This window comes from Danaus plexippus, chromosome Z (assembly GCF_018135715.1).
Source record: "Danaus plexippus chromosome Z, MEX_DaPlex, whole genome shotgun sequence".
Classification (NCBI taxonomy): domain Eukaryota; kingdom Metazoa; phylum Arthropoda; class Insecta; order Lepidoptera; family Nymphalidae; genus Danaus; species Danaus plexippus.
The window spans coordinates 8,210,406-8,228,171 of NC_083559.1; the positions used below are offsets into that span (position 1 = coordinate 8,210,406).

The 17,766-nt window shown below is 32.5% G+C and overlaps 2 protein-coding genes across 3 annotated transcripts in view; one reads left to right on the forward strand and one right to left on the reverse strand.

Moving 5' to 3' along the window:
* The window catches only part of LOC116777083 (tyrosine-protein kinase Abl), a 32,936-nt gene that overhangs the window by 7,090 nt on the left and 8,080 nt on the right, over nucleotides 1–17,766 (forward strand). Inside the window, exons 2-10 of one of the 2 annotated variants that reach the window (XM_032670437.2) lie at nucleotides 7,825–7,927; nucleotides 8,131–8,243; nucleotides 9,195–9,394; nucleotides 9,609–9,707; nucleotides 10,792–11,040; nucleotides 12,284–12,567; nucleotides 13,510–13,786; nucleotides 16,990–17,140; nucleotides 17,453–17,597. In XM_032670437.2, the coding sequence (XP_032526328.2) occupies nucleotides 7,825–7,927; nucleotides 8,131–8,243; nucleotides 9,195–9,394; nucleotides 9,609–9,707; nucleotides 10,792–11,040; nucleotides 12,284–12,567; nucleotides 13,510–13,786; nucleotides 16,990–17,140; nucleotides 17,453–17,597 (1,621 nt within the window). The remainder of the gene's footprint in view (nucleotides 1–7,824; nucleotides 7,928–8,130; nucleotides 8,244–9,194; nucleotides 9,395–9,608; nucleotides 9,708–10,791; nucleotides 11,041–12,283; nucleotides 12,568–13,509; nucleotides 13,787–16,989; nucleotides 17,141–17,452; nucleotides 17,598–17,766) is intronic. The other variant, XM_032670438.2, reaches the window with a different exon arrangement.
* On the reverse strand, nucleotides 14,002–15,475 carry LOC116777085 (uncharacterized). Its single transcript, XM_032670439.2, has 4 exons — nucleotides 15,330–15,475; nucleotides 15,105–15,235; nucleotides 14,579–14,654; nucleotides 14,002–14,513 (listed from the first exon to the last, which is right to left on the reverse strand). Exons 1-4 carry the CDS (start codon nucleotides 15,385–15,387, stop codon nucleotides 14,308–14,310), a joined length of 471 nt encoding a protein of 156 aa, XP_032526330.1. The 5' UTR covers nucleotides 15,388–15,475; the 3' UTR covers nucleotides 14,002–14,307.

Genomic DNA, 17,766 nt, shown 5'->3' on the forward strand with positions numbered 1-17,766 from the left:
CTTAGTTCGATGCTGATGGTTTTACTTTTTCAAACATAAATGCGCTTAGAATTATAAATATGGCGGCTACGCCCTGATGGCCTATAAAAGACTATACCAGAAATAGAATATAAGTGAACGATCCAATAGGCCAATTCATTGATTTTACTGTCGAATATTATTATTCATACTGATTATTTTTAGAAATAAATAATCATAAAAAACTAAAAATTCACAAGTATGGATTTTTATTTGTTAGCATTTCAACGAAAATAAATAGCAGATTAAAGCAGTTCTCTTTTTGTGAATATTTACGTTAATTTAAAGAACCTTCATGATTTAATTCAAATGAATACTTTGGATATATCACACTAATCCAGATTGGTTAAAAAAATGGTTATAAAACTGGTCTCTCGTAAATTTCATTTACGTGAGGGAGGTACACAAAGAAAAAAAATAACCAACTAAACCAATAACGACATGGACGCTATATGCGCTGTATGAATTTATCCTATTAGTGTCGAAAGTAAACTGATTAAAAATATTCTACTGGTATTTAAATTGTCTAAGTAAACAAAAATTACGTTTTAATTTGAAATTGTTTGTGACTTTTAACCCAACATCTTACAATAATTAAGATTTTACACCAATAAGTCCTTGTTATTTGAACAAGGACTTTTGATGAATCGAAAACGTATTAAGAAAAACATGCAATATTATCCAAAGTCAATTAATGTATTACGCAACACTTGAAACCACGTAAATAAAAATTTATTCTTGAACATTCTCCACGCAACTTCATACGCTGTCATCAAAATAAATATTTAAATAAAACTGGGGCATTCATCGAGTTGGTCATTTCCAAATTAATTATAAGTACCTACTTGTTTTTCTGTATTACTTCAAATCAGTTACGATGTGATCTGAATTGTATTCTAAAAAATTCCATTACTTAAAAGGCGCCCTTCATTCTAAATATAGAAATGTATGTTGTAACGGTGCGCTGGTAGGGATTTACTCGGTACAATTAAGTTTACATCTAGGGTTTTTCATTACAATGTCCTGTAACACTTTATTGTCAATGTGAGTATGTATAACGTGCGGTCTGTTTTTAAAGTTTTTGTTTTAAAAATATAAAAAGTACGCCGATCACATAGTATGGGCATATGTATATACTTTTAATGTATATGTAAAAAATTAATTATATGATTTATTACAATTTAAATAACTGTGTTTTACTTGTTTATTCTCAATGAATATTTTTTTCATTGATATAATAAAGTACGCCGAAAGTGCGCAATCCATTACAAATTATTATTAATGTTAGACCTTTGAACATCTAATATCATCAACGTACAAATTTTATAAAAATATATTTTTTTTACGTTTGCCTATTTTTGATATTTCAGCATTCAAATTCAATTCAACATGTCGATTGTTTTTAATTTCATCCTCTATAGTATTATATATTATTCTCTATAGAATTGGAACATTTTTATGCATCAACTAACATTTGTCTTATTAGTGATATTATTAAAACATTCTCGTATAATAATTTTTGTGTGTTCATCGCCCATTCCATCATCAAGTCAAAGCAGCGGAGTTCAGAATAACTATATATTAAGGGAAAAGTAATTATATATTTATTTCTCTGCAAAGGGGAAAAAGGAATATTTATCTATTTTGGCATTAAAAGGTATCGGAGCAAATACTAGTCCCTCACTTACCCTTTTCACAAGACTCTTTCATCACTTTTACCCTGACTGTAGTGTAGCGAGAATTGGCTTTTGGCGTGGAGCAATTGTTAGGCGTTTCGTTATACCAGCAATCTTCTAGTCGATAAATGGATATGACATTACTTGTTTTTGCTCTGTTCCAATGGCCTCTTTTAACTTTAACATAATCCGGAGTTTATACAATGTTGAGCAATGGAGGAAGCCTGGAGACTTAAATTTACTAATAAACAGAATGTAACTGTACTGTACTGTACGTAGTAACGTAACTTCAATGTTTTAACTGTGTAGAGGATTGTTCAGAAAAATTGCCTTGAGATTGGATCCGAAAGAAGCTGGTCACCCGCAATCTGTCTGGGGGCCACGAAAGGCTATCCCTCCAAGTGTGTATTATCCCGTGGTACTTCCGACCTACCTAAGGGCGACTGGGGCAAGGCAACTGAAGGAATTCGGGACGTCGGTGGTATGAATATCTAAGTGATGCTGTTGATTTAACCCAAGCTCGATACCCTTTGGCACACTTGGTCTTTTTGAAACTTCGATGCCAATATCAAATCTTATTGTTTATAGAAACATAGATTTTAATTACACAATTTATAGAAACGATGACAGAAGAAGGGCGAAATTTCACTTTGTTGCTAAGTCAGTCCCAACTTGTTGAAGAAATTATAAAAGTTGCCGAATGTTTATGATGCAGCTGATTGCGTATAATTTCTCCTGTCAGACGCGACAGATAGACAATTTCATGTCTTATTTCCTTTCAGGACCTCTGGCTGCTAGACTAGTTAAGTTTGTATTAACATAATTTCCACTTCATCACGATCTTTATAGTGAAAGGCAATTTGGTGGTAGAAGTCAGTTTGCAATTGAAGATCTGTCGAGATGAGCGAACGGTATAATTATGTGATATCAGGCGTCCGAATACATTGCTTCTTTCACTTATGTACCCATTAGTAGTCGAGCTCACTTATACTATCGAAAGTCATCAGGCTCAAAAACACAAATACCCCTGTGCGGATCCTTTTTTGAACCATTAGACTTCGGATATTATTTATTTATCATCGATAATTTTGTTTTATTTCGATAAATAATTCATACGGTTATTAACAACAATAGATAAAAGTTTTTTATAAATATTTTACAATAATTATCCAATAAATATTAATCATCGGCAAATGATGCAATTGCACTAATAAAATTCGTAGATTCATATAAATAGTCATAAATAAAACTTGTCCAATAACGCATAATGAAATCAAAGTTAATAAGCGATTTTGTTGTGAGTGTTATCTCAAAACCTCTTGGCAGCTCCATACGGAGTTGAATTTCCGGCCAGGTGAAGCAAGCTGCATCCGGGAAGCGATAGCTTTGGTCCTAGTTCTATTGAAGCCTTACTTCTACTCGCTTACAATTTGTCTATCTAAAGTTTTGTTGAATAACAAAAAAAAATCTACACTATCGTGTATTGCCATTCAAAACTTGAATATTGATCGCCTTATGATAGTCACCAAATATTGTCATCTCAGCAAGTGTAAACAAACTTAAAATTTACTTTAGTTTTTATGCTATTGTAATAATTAAAAGCAAATTTACTTCGTTCTAATGAAGACATTCATCTCATTAGAACAAGCTTCCTTATTCGTAGTTAAAAACTTAAAATTAAGGTTTATGTGAGCTATGCTATAAGTTCAGTTAAAAAATATTTCCAATTATAAATATAAATTGTACTGACCAAATAATGTTACTTTTAATATGTAGCAAATGTTATCGTCAACTTTAAGCTAGTTCATTTTTGTATTATTATTTATGTATCCTCCACTTTCTATTCCCCTAAGATAGTATTTATGGTAATGTTTACTGAATATCACAATCTCTGTACGGTGTTGTCTTTACAGCTTTCAACACTTTTAGAAGTAACTGTTGCTTTGTTGAACAGCTGTTTGAGTTATTAAAACAAATTATAGGGGTGCACTGGAAGATGACGCTTAAAAACCCTTACCTCTAAGTATATTTACAAACGCTGCAGGAAAGTAATGTTTGTAGCATCCTTATGAAAGAAGAGGATAACGAGATGTGTGAATCTGGTTGATACAAAATATTTGTCAAAATCGTGTTATATCGCTATTTCCCTCTTACCCAGACCTAGTTAGATATGTGTGTACATACGCTTTTGTATGAAATTAATTACGAGCTATATATATTTGCTTATAACAAATATCTAACTAACAATGGTGTGCACACCATAGATGCAAATAAGCACTGACAACAACTATACCTACATTGTTTAATTCTTTTAATCACACATTACGGAATACGAATGTTTACTGACATTTAATATGTCATTTGATTCAGGATTTGGAAAAAATGTTAAAAGTGACATCTATCAAACTTAAAAACTAATATTTTCGATCGGCCGCTGCTAGCAGCTAGCGCCGCCTCCCAGCACAAGCAGCCGTAGGCTCAACCACTCAGTGCATATATTCCATACAAACTATATCAAGGACGATCCACAAATCCCGTGTTGTCATCATCATCATCGTCATCGGCCTATAAGAGCCCACTGCTGAGCAAAGGCCTCTTATCACATAGAGAAAGTTAGAGTATTAATCACCACGCTTGCTCAAGACGGGTGGTTGATTTCAGTCTTATAATTTGAAATTATAAGACCAGGTTTCCTCTCGATGTTTTCCTCACCGTCCGTCAGTGGTGTTTAAATACTCTTAGAAAGTACATATGACTCGGAAGAGATTACATTGGTACTTGCCAGGTTTCGAACCCGCGCCCTAACGTATGCCTTTAACCTCCTCCCGTGTTTTATGCAGAGAATATGTGTGGGAAGTATGTGCAAAAAATATTCATATGTTAGTGTTCGGGAGGCACTGCCTCCTTAACGCTACTCGTTTTAAAAGTGATAGTAACTATCAAATTTAAATTGACTGTTTAATTTGTTGGTATACTGTTCAAATATTATTTTCAACATTTTGTTATCATTGTCTTTCTAAGCGCCAGTGAATAAGTTTTAATTAATTAATTAGTTAATTTATTAACGAATTATGTAAAACTATAGCTGTGACCTCTGTGATAGTGATGTATGTTCAACGAAATATATTACGAGTACATTTTCTTTTCAAATGTCGTTGGATTTTTAAATTTATCGTTGTCGTTTGTTGTCGTTTGATGATAAAATTAAAATAATTACACAGGGACGTCGTGTGACCAGTTCAGAATTAACAAAAAAAAGGTCATGTTACTCGTTTTAATAAAAAGTATTACGATAGTTTTAATAAGTTTGCAGGTTGTGTATTAAAACGTGCACTTTCGGTTACCGACTGACTTTATTCAATTTGACACATTAGTATAAGTTACAGATACAATAGATGGCGTTACTAGTTATAATTTCTTACTTAAATACAACATTGCGCACAAAAGAAGTTATTTTGTTTTCCTTGTTTGTTGTTTTCAAATAATAATAATAAGAATGTGTGGATCTCCACTAGATATTCCGATATAAATAAATTTCATAAAGCGGTGAACAGATCGTTTTCGTTTTAAGCTACTTTCGTGGATCTCAGTGGTTTTTAAAATATGTAGATGTTAGTTCTGATTGGACTGCTGTAACTTTATACGCGAATATTATCAATGTTTTAGAGGAGGAAAGTTTGAAGAATTTTTTTATTTTTTTCAAAGATAATCCGTTTACCCTACCCAAAATCTGTATGCACGCCCCTGTTAACTAATATCAACGTCCTAGTTAGTTCGCGATTTTATTATAACCGTGACACATGCCACTATAGATATAATAATGTGTAATGCGATGCGTAATTTTTCTGTATTAGCTTAGTTAAAAAATTGTTATTTTTTTTTTGGCCTGGAATAAATAAGAGGAAAATAGTAACGGAACGAAAGTTATGTAGTCTTGATTCTTTTGTAAGTACATTTATAGAATAGACGTCGTAGTTGGAGTTTGTATTGTAAAGTTAAAATCTCAGTTTCAATTATTCACATTAGCAAACTTTTATATATCTCCATTTATAATGAACTGTTTTCGGCCAGGCATTATTTGAAATTGTGTCATATCTGGCAAATATATGAAATCAAGAAAACAAAAAAGTTTAATTTTTTTAAGGCAGTGATGAATGTTGTACTATTCGATTTGTGGTTATAATTTGATAATTTTATTGATCGTATCAAAAAAGACCTTTGAAGACCGAGTAAAAGGGAAAAAAATCTTTCTTTTATGCTACATTTACACTCTCGCCTCGTACCTCGTGTTGGGCTTCGTCTCGTATCCCAGCTCGCACCTCGCTCGCTCGCACTTCCAGACGCTAACGCTGCGAGGCGCGAGACAAGACTCAGGGCGAGCCGCGAGCGACTCGTACGCGAGTGTAAATCTACTATTACTAATTACTTAAGTTTCACGAATGCAAATAATACAAGATATAAATTTAACCTTTAAACGAATAACAACACTCGTTTAATAATCAATTTGTTCTTTAATTACTTAATTTCCTCATAAAGTAGATATAATTATTCAAGATGATAATGAAACTTGTTTGTTTCAGTTGGAAACCTTAATGTTAAAAACATTTAAACACCGAAGTTATTAACTGTATGAAATTAGCGTTTTCCTGTAAATTAATTGTATTATAGTCAATTCTATTCATACAGAATCTCATGTGATTAGGCTTTAGATATTTTTTTAACAATTAGTTTAATTTTAATTTAGCTTTTTGACTTGAAAGTAATGGGGAATTATTCTTCCGTTTTCTCTAGGCCAAAGTATCATAACTTTGTTTTCGAAAAAAAAAAAAATTAAAGAAGAAATAGAATAGAATGTTGAATCATCAAAACGGCACTTTTAAAGACATGTAAAATTTAATACAGTTAATTATGATTTTTAGATATTATTATGTAGTAAATTTTTTAATTCATTACTCTCCTTACACTTAGGGTGAAGTGACCCTTTTTATTATATGTCACGTGGGGTGTATCTGTGTGACAAGACGTTACATTCCGCTCAGTGTAGCTAAATGAATTAATGGCTGCATAGTATCATTTACCTTGGCCTGACGACATAACCTGTATATCGAATATATTAGTATATTATCACTTCAGCTGCCACTAAGACTTTTTGTAACTATTGTTTTACAGATGTCTTTAAAATAATAAAGTTAAAATTTCGTCAATATTCATTTCTTGGTTATTTGGTGTTAACGTACTCTTACGTGGTCAATCCCGAACCGGTATCGGTTTTGTATTTTGTGGCCAATACAGCCGATGCCGTTTCTAAGCGGATAAAATTCGTTTTCTATAGAGTTTGTAGAAAAGGCTTTGAGTGGATAGAAAACTTGACTCTATAAGATTTCACTCAGTTTCCGAGCCTGTAAAAGTACTTTTCATAATAGACTAAAACTATATACAGAATACGTAAGACCATTTTCTCATAAGTTTATATTTAGCTATCTAAACTATCAGTAAAATTCGTTTTACGGTATAAGTTTATGTCAAAATAAAACATTCAATAGTACTAAAAATGCTTAGACTTAGGGATATTTTAATTAAATATTTATTTTCTAAATCTGTGAACTTTAGTTATTTTCAAATTGCAATTTTAAAAATCACGTCTGAGATTCGAACCCGTAAGATTTAGACTAATATTTAATTTATTTAATAATATGATGTTGTTTATGGTGTTTTTACAGAACGAGATATTTTATGAACAACGTGCGGAGACAGTATTTATGATAGATCCACTTAACGTGTTTTATTAATTATTATTGATTTCACGATATTTCATGGAGTAAATTTTTTATTGTAGCGAAAATATTAAACAAGGTACGTTAAGGTATTAGGTACTACAACTTCCCCATTTAAGCGTCGTCTGAGTCGCGTCGTTCTCCTGACTATCCATAATAGGCTTATGTCTTAAGCCTTTCTAATAACAGAAGCTTACTATTCGTACATCAGCAACTCTATACCCTTATACAAAGATAGAGTTGCAACTAAGTAACGTAGCAATAGAATTTCTGCTTTAATCCTAGTGCATTATGTATCGGTGATATTAAAGCATTATTGATTAAAGTATTAAAATAGTTCTCCTCGATTGTTACAGAGGCCCTTCTGCAAAGTCGGCCATTGCCTCACATCCCCGATTTGCCGGACGGTGAAGGCACCTCCGCAGCTCCAGCTACGCCGCAACCCCTTGATGCGAACAGGTCTCATTTTTCCCCAAACAAATGACTCTAAGAAATTGTTACACTATTTTTATGAACAAACCAAATTGTATGAGATGCTTCGCAAATAAATACAATTTTAACTAAAGTCAACTCTTCAAGTATACCACTTCTATGAGTGAAATCTTAGTTTTTCATGTTGTAATACAGTTGTACTCTTTTCATTCCTGGATCTCTCGTCACAGATGGACCTCTAAAGAAAACTTACTAGCCCACCATGACGAAGACGATCCTCAACTATTTGTTGCACTGTACGATTTTCAAGCGGGCGGCGAAAATCAACTTAGTCTCAAGAAAGGTAAAAATGAAGCCTGCAAGATGAATAACCCAAAATTGACACTTCTCAAATATGTCATACGCAGACAAGTTTTAATAAAACTGGCTCCAATCGAACGAAATATTTGGCCTATGCAAGATCACATGTACTTGTATACTGTGGTAGTTATCTGAACCGGTTTTTATTAACGATGTTTTATAAAAACAAGTATAACTTGTGTATTATTCTTTCTCTTATACGATAATCTAGATATTCAAGAACTATTTATTGTTCTTATTCAATGCCTTTTTTTATCAACTTCACCATAAAATTCAGAATGCTACTAGATGCGTGCCACTGTAACTTGTGATTATTTTGTGATAAATAAGTATATAACAAACAGCCTTTAAAATATGAATATCGAGTATATAGAGCGTTTTTCAAAAGCAATATTCAAATGTAACTGTCCTACTTACGGCTGCAGCAATAAATACTGTCTCCGCACTTTATTCCTCGGCAACTAATCGCATCAGCTACCAATTAACGTAACGATTTCTATTCATGCCTCCGCTTTGATATGAATACAATATTGTATTTCTATTGTACACTATCATGTTATTCCTATTGTCACAAATGGTTTAACAATATTCTGTTCATACGGTAAGATACTTCGAACTTAATGATCACACAGTAATGTTCTATTAAAATGGAACATTAATTTAATCGTATAAAACTCGTATCACCTTGTCATAATAACTGTAACTTTTGTTACAAGTATGTTAGTTACGTCTTAAGGTTTCAATGGAGTTATGTAAATAAGTAGTAACCTATGCAGATTTGTAGGCGAAATCCTCATATAATTCGGAGTATTTGTAAATGATTTTATTAAATGTTTCATTACAAAACGTATCCATACTGAACTAATTGTTCGGTATTTATGCAAATTCAGATTTAAAAGTACTTTTATAACTGACAATTTGCTTCTATTAACAGGAGAACAAGTTCGTATAATGAGCTACAATAAAAGCGGCGAGTGGTGTGAAGCTCACACTTTATCCGGAGGTGTGGGGTGGGTTCCAAGTAACTATGTGACGCCGGTAAACTCATTAGAGAAGCACTCATGGTACCACGGGCCAATATCAAGGAATGCTGCTGAATATTTGCTCTCATCGGGCATCAATGGTAGCTTTCTCGTAAGTATAATTTCGTCACCATATATTCAGCTTCAATATATAAATATAAAAACAATTGAAATGTTACCTTATATATAATAATTTTATTACTTACCGTTGTTTTTTTTTTACATTGACAAAGTAAAGGTATTTTTGGATCAGTATTTTGGGCACAGATTTTTCAAATAGGATGCAGTTAGATGATATTTTTAACATGTATCTTTCCGACATCTAGGTACGCGAGTCCGAGTCTAGTCCTGGTCAAAGAAGTATATCACTCAGATACGAAGGTCGCGTCTATCATTATCGTATAAACGAAGACTCGGACGGCAAGGTAACTAATGACAGTTATCATCTTAATATTAACCTATATATTTATATGTTGAAATGTGTTAAAAGTAAACTTCGAATGATTTTTTTTGATATATAGAAAATACTGCCACTGGCTATATACCTACTTTTATAAAATTAAGTTCACAACTCTAAGAAATATTCCTTTGCAAAAAACTTTCAAAGAGGATTTTCAATATATTCTTTATTAGTTCTAATATGGACGATGGCAACGCGTTGTTGCGACTCTTTTAAAATTACGAATCCATTAATTACCCAGACTTACTTAGAAACTGAGTACCAAGAACTAGTTAGTTTATTAAAGTTTTTATCAAAGTTCTTTAGTTACTAAGAACGAAGATTAAGTTACGTCTTTTCTTCTCCCTACTTAAATATCCCGACACTACTATGACGGTAATTTATAAACTGCAGTACGGCTACAGAAAGAACCTACAAGTACCTATAAATTTGACCAATGTTCTCTCTAATTAAGGAGCAAATTGTTTTTTAGTGATTCGTACTTAATTCCAGAAATCGTCAAATAAAACATTTGGAAATATATTTTCAATGCATGAAATACATTAAATATACAATTTCAGTTAGTGTTAAACATATAATCAAGTCAATACCATCCAGTGTATAGTTATACAATGTAAATACACATACATACTATGTTGCCTGTTTGGTCAAAATCAAATCGCTGGGCCTTGGAATGTGAATTTGACATTCTGATTTGGCTAGTTAGAAACTGTTATAGTTTCTCGAAAAATGTAACATGACCACAACGCAGATGTTGGCTTTGGCTCTAACTCATTGATTTGTACAAAATTCTTCCATTTTAAATTTTGACTTTCGCCTGCCAACATTTAAAGTGTTTCTCGAAAATTATTCTTGTATTTTGTTATATCACTCGTTACTCTAAAGAGTCTGACAGCTAGTCCAACTGACAGGCTATAAATTAATCTGTCCGTGATTCACGATTGTTGAAAAGTATTCGAAACGTCAAGTAGAATGTTAAATGAAAAATACCCTAGTAAAGTATGGAAGAAAGTTTTATTCATGATTTCGTAATATTCATTTCGCTGTAGGTGTATGTGACGTCAGAATCCAAATTCGGCACCTTGGCCGAGCTTGTTCATCACCACTCGGTGCTCGGTGACGGTCTTATAACTCAGCTGTTGTATCCAGCCCCCAAACGCAACAAGCCAACAGTGTTCCCATTGGCTCCTCCCGATGAATGGGAGATCGATCGTACTGATATAGTTATGAAACACAAGCTTGGCGGAGGACAATACGGGGATGTATACGAAGCCACTTGGAAGAGATGCAATATGACGGTAGGTTCATACAACTTTTATTTGTCTCTTTGTTTACACGCTTGCCTTAAATTATATTTACAATTCTATAATTATAAATAAATTTTAGCCTGATTTCCGCTTTAGTATAAACTTTTATGACTATAAAATTTATTTGAAAAGTATTTTTTTAAACAATCAAATCCATACACACATAATATTAGTATAGCGTAACTACTTCAAAATGATTCCGTTTTCATAACTTTAATAAAACATAAAACGTTATATGACATATGAAACAATGGAAGCCGGAATACATTCAATAATATTTATTATTCATTTTTAGTGATTTGATATTAATACTTAAAAACTTATAAAGATTTTTCGCAAAACAGATTAATTTTTAATCGGAATATTATTGTATTCTCACAGTTAATATAGCAAATAATAGTTTTATATTCCAAAGCATAAAGTAAGGCCGACTTGAAGTAAACTGTGAAATGTTTTACAATATTGACTATGACATCTCTGCCGTAAAGTATGTAAAATTAATCTGTTGTTTGGTTTTACACTCAGAATGGTTATTAACACTGAATATATTTAGAAAGCAAAAGTTTTAGGTTTCTTTGTTCTATTTTATTATCAAGTTCTAATGTTATTTTGATCGTGTTTATTATAAAATATATATCTGTATTTCTGCATGACATTGTCTGGTTTACGTGACTCACCTGTCAGCACAAGGATCTGTATTCAGTGCTCAAAATCGATATTCGGAATATTGATTTTGAATTGAGCGTAAGGCAATTTGTATTGTTTGAAGTGTTCAACTATCTTCATAATGCACATCTCTATCGAGTCGTCGGCCGGCTAAATCCTGTGGGATATTGTCATAGCTTTCATTGTTCCCACTACGTTGTGACGTTATACCTCGATTGAAACATTTCTTCATTATATAACATTTCTAAACACGTCATCGGTTTAGTCTCATACATAGAAAATGATTTTATAACTGGTCAGGGTTTTGTTTAGATTCTCTATAATAATATTTTCTGAAATATGTTTTCTATTATGAATTAAATTTATGTTTCCTTACTTCCTAATTGGAATTTAAGTTAATACAAATATACGGTGCCGTTGGCGATGTTTCCAAAATAAGCAAGTCAGTGAACTACTCCTCAGTTCTGTTAGTTAATACCGGATAGTCTGACCACTAGCTTCCATTCTGCAACAAGAAAACAATTATGAAATTCTGGTTAGAAGCGCTACTTATATTTAATATTCTAAGGTGGCGGTGAAAACCTTAAAAGATGACACGATGGCCCTAAAAGACTTCCTTGAGGAGGCGGCCATAATGAAGGAGATGCGTCACCCGAATCTGGTTCAACTGCTGGGCGTTTGTACCAGAGAACCTCCTTTTTACATTATCACGGAGTTCATGAGCCGTGGCAACCTCCTGGACTATCTCCGTACTGGGAACCGTGAACACATCGACGCTGTGGTTCTCATGTACATGGCCACACAAATTGCATCCGGAATGAGCTATTTGGAAAGCCGCTCGTTTATACACAGGTATTGATTTACATTGTGGAGAATAAATTTATATCACAGTCCTCTGTTTATTAATTAATTACAATATATTACATAATTTAATTTAATGGACAGACCTCATCAAACTGTTTTGTGAAATGAAGAATCCTATGTATATTTTCTTTAAATACCTATAATTTTCTTAACAGTCACACATCAATAATTTCATTTTAATATTCTATACAATAGGCTTATAAAGTTTTACCACAAACAGTTCAAGAGAAAAACAACTGTTTTCTTTGTTACACTTATTTCTGTTAGTTAAAACAACTTGAATGTGTATTCAAATCGTTTGAATACGAGTTGTATAAATAAGAAAAATATTTCTACTTATTAAAATCACCGCCGACCTTTCATATCTAAGTTCGTTTCTTTTATAAAGTATAGTAAAGCCGATCAACTACAACTGAAGCATAATAAATCTTTTTAGAGAAGTTGATAGAAAAGTAAGATAAAAATATCAAATAGAAACATGGTAACGTAAGATAGATAAATGTATATAATTCAAGAATTTGATAGAATGTTAACTTATAAGCTAACAATACATTGGCTATTTAAAAAAAAAATACAAGTAGGTACTTGATCTGATATTATTCTCTTTAACTATAATTAATTGAAAAAAGACAATTTCATATACAATTTCGTGACAATAAAGAGATAAAAAGCTTTTTTAAGTCTTGATTAATAAATATCTTTCCTAACTATATATATTCCCTTCTGTACTTTATTTTTATATTTGACAACATCATTTATTATGTACATATGTGACATGTGAAAAATAGATTATGGAAAACATTAGTTCGTTTCAATTAAGAATGTGTGCGTAAGAATGATGAGTTCAGTTATATAAAACAAAAATCCTTACATTAAATATGATTGACTACAAAACAGTGGAACTATTACTCATTAACGTCAAATGTTCAGGGATCTGGCAGCGAGGAACTGCCTCGTCGGCGAGAATCATCTCGTTAAAGTGGCTGACTTTGGTCTTGCTCGTCTCATGCGTGACGATACGTACACGGCCCACGCTGGTGCCAAGTTCCCGATCAAATGGACAGCCCCTGAGGGCCTGGCCTACAACACTTTCAGTACCAAGTCTGATGTATGGGCCTTCGGAATACTTCTATGGGAGATAGCCACATACGGCATGTCGCCGTACCCCGGCGTTGATCTGGCAGATGTGTATCACATGCTAGAGAAGGTAAGTTTTTTTATATTCTATATTAGTATCAAAAACTCCCCACAGGTTTATTATAGAATTATAATGTTCAACAATTTCAGATCAAATTAATAAAAACTAAACGATAAAATTGTTATTGAGTAAAATGTTTTATAATTAACGAGGTACGACTATGATGAAACATAATTGTTTACGTTTTATAACATAAACAGAATACTTCAAGAAATAAAAGACGATTAAATGTTTCAAGTTTATTAAATAATAAATGAAATATAAAAACAAAAGAGAAATGTGTTTCCGTCGAGTGTTCGCGTTCGATTGACGAACGTTTAGCCCGACAATATTCCAAACAAAAACTTAACCTTTTTGCATTTCGTGTGAAAATTGCTTCTATAGTTTATTAAACAGATTATGTAAACGAGAGCAATAACAACGGCGTGAAAACCAAACAAGTGATAACAATTCGGCTGGCGGGATAAAAGTAAGGCTTAAATTACAACATTATTTATAAATCCAACATGGGTATTTTCATTTCTTATATTTTAACAATGGGAGGCGTCGCTGCACAGGTGCTTTCTACATAATGTGCACTGGGGTCTACTTACTCCTATACGTGAAAATATTTCAGAGGCAGACAATTCTTTACTTAGCTTACTGCACATAGAGTAGGATACGGTTTTCTTTGAAAAGTCCTTAGCGGGTACACAAGTGCGAGCTCTTACCGGACCAATTTCCTGGCCAGTTTCAACTGTAAAAAAGAGATTATGATAAAGCTATAAAATAGTTGATAACGCTTTATAAAAAAAAACTCACCTAGTTTAGCTGATTCTGACGTAATAACTATACACAGAAACTCCATTCCGGGGATGTAGCAGTCAATGTTAGGTACCTGTGGACAGATCAATCTAATTCTAAGTAAATAAATTCAAGTCTCTCCTACGGAATAAATATGCGTTTATAAAATTGCAGTCAGTAAAGGTGACTGCGAGTAAGTTTTTAATTTGCGTTGCCTAGCACTTAAAGGACCTCTTATGACGTGCAGTTTTTCTTACTCGTAAATCTTCTCGCTATTACCTTTCTATTTTCTAATGACGACTTCTTACCTTAATGCGATATCTCATTATTTTAACTACATATTGCTGAAGTAAAAAGTCGTTTATGTACAATAAATATATCATTGGTTATATGTGAAATAAGTAGTTAAATTTAACTTTAAATTTCTTAGGCGCATTTTAGTATTATTTAAATGGGAATAAGAATTTGCCGTTATTCTTATATATATATATAATATATATAAAGATTTTTTTCAAATTAAATTCTATACTTATAGAACTTTTACCGTTATATTAGCGTAGTCTGGATGATCGGGATCCCAACAGCCAGGGTGATCGAATGACAAACAATTGTAGCACTGAATACCCTTAGCGGAGGGAGACGCGAATTTTTTTGGCTTTGGTTTCTTGTGTTTTCCTGGCCACATATAACATATTTATGATATACTCATTACTTTAATTTTAAATAATAAAAAAAATAAATAAATTGTTAATATAAAAAATACCCTTACCATTTACAAGAACAGATATGAGGAGGAAACATATGAAGGTATTCTTTAAAGCAATCATCGTGTTGTACGCGAATTTCCAGATATAATTTATTTAGATGTGTTTTGTTCCAACACTTCACTTACACTGCTGGGACAAGCCTTGCAACCGCGTTTATACTCGGCCGGGAAACAATGATGGTTGTTTTGGTAGCGACGTCACTATATTGTATACAGGGTGTTCTTAAACATCCTTTGGTCTAGCTCAATCTATTGTTAGTTATAATATCTATTACAAACCTATTATTATTAAATTAATTGTTCAATAATCCTATATATAATTTTATATACAATATTGTACCCTAGAAAACTGCAGTATTAGTGTTATCGTCTATGAATACCGATAATATAATTCTTTTAAACGACTAAAATTTTGTGATAAATTTTTCGCTTATGTGAGATCAAATTAAATTCTAAAAATTTGATAATAACAAACGTTTCAATTTAACATTCTTATGTTTACATCTGCACTGAACTTAAGAGTTATAATGGATCTTATAACTTGATTAAATATTTCTTATGTCATAACCATAGCTCTGTGTATAAACTAGATATCATTGTTTTCAGAACTTATCCATAATATTAATTATTTAAGAAGCAATTATAAATGATGATTATTTTTATTACATAAATTAGTACAATGGTAGAGTTATAAATTTTCTTATAGTCTTTTAATATTGTTATAAAAACTTCGTAAAGAAAGTTATATTAAATCTGTAAACATCATGTACCTAGCTGAAGTCGTATTTACATGTGTAATTTTGTTTGTTGCCATCTATCTCGAGAGACGTTAAGATCGTATAGTAATTCATCAGCTATTTGTACACAAACATTGTTGCATATTAAAAATATTATACTATGTTTGTATATATTTCAGAATATCTTGAATCGTTAACTGGCTTACTTCGAAGAGAAAATAAACCATTAATGTTATATAGGCAGCAATATGATTGACATTTGCTTACAAAGTTACGGTTATAAAGTTACCGCATAATCAATAATTGTGTACTACGTACGAGGGGAGTTGAAATGAAATTTACATTCAAATAAGGACTTCCCTTTTATCTGATGACGGTTTTTTTTATGTTTTATTTAAAAATTCTTGCAGTGAAATTTTCTAAATCGAAGTAATCCGTTCGAGCATACGTGTGTTTATGGATCAGGCTGGTATCTGCTGGTGTAAAAAAATATTAAAACATGTGTTCGCCCTCCATACCTTATAAATATTAACTTGACCAAAAATATTTACCCCTTGAACGTAATTTCAATATAGAGTCATAAGTTATTTTTATAAGATTCCCACAATCCTTAACAGGATTTGGCTGTTGTCTTATTAATTTTATCTTCGTTACCAATGCCCAATACCCTAACGTATATGTAGCATTTGAAAAATAGTTATAGTTAACTTGGATCTCTTTGATTATAATGAAAATCTGATACTAAAATTACATTTAAATACTAACTCAAATAGCAATAAATTTTCATATGTCACTTAAGTTAGAATGCGAAATTTAAAATTAAATATTGATTATATGGGAGTTAAAGTATGGTATGAGGAACTGTATCCGAAGGAATCATTTTGTCAAATTAAGTTCTATATAGGTATGTATTTTCATAACATCAGGGCTATCGTATGGAGTGTCCGCCCGGTTGTCCCGCTGCCGTCTACGAGTTAATGAGAGGGTGCTGGCAGTGGAGCCCCTCGGACCGACCCTCCTTCCGCGAGATACATCACGCGCTCGAGCACATGTTCCAGGATAACTCCATCACCGAAGGTCAGATAGATGACACAAATATATCTTATACGGGAAATAGAAATAACATTGCTTGTCTCATTAATACTTTTTAGATAAGGAAAGTGATTTTAAATTATCTTCCTATATATTTCTTAAGTTGTCTCTCTTCGACCTACTGACTACGTCCAATAACAACAAATTATTTAAAAACAATATTCGTTGCTCCAAACGTGTTTTAACATTATTTGTGGTCCCCAACCACGAGTATTCAACGGATACATAATTCTCCTTTAATGTATAGGTACACTGATTTAAGATCAAAACGGAATCTTTATTAATTTCTTGAAACAGAAGTGGAGAAGCAGCTTCAAGAGGGTGTGTGTGCTACACCACAGATGTCTCTGAAGAAGGGAGGAACAGGCGGCGATAGGGTTCAAATGAGAAGGCCAACCAACCGCCGCGGGAAACAGGCGCCCACGCCGCCTAAGAGAACCAGGTCGGTTGGTTTAACACATACGCCTTATATGTGTATAGACATGGCCAACATTTACGAATGGACTTTTTCATGTTCCTCAATTAAAGTTTATTAAGGCTAGTGTTCTTTAAGAGTAAAAAAAAAAATTATGCATTAGTGTCAGAGAGATTTTAATTTGACATGTCCGGTA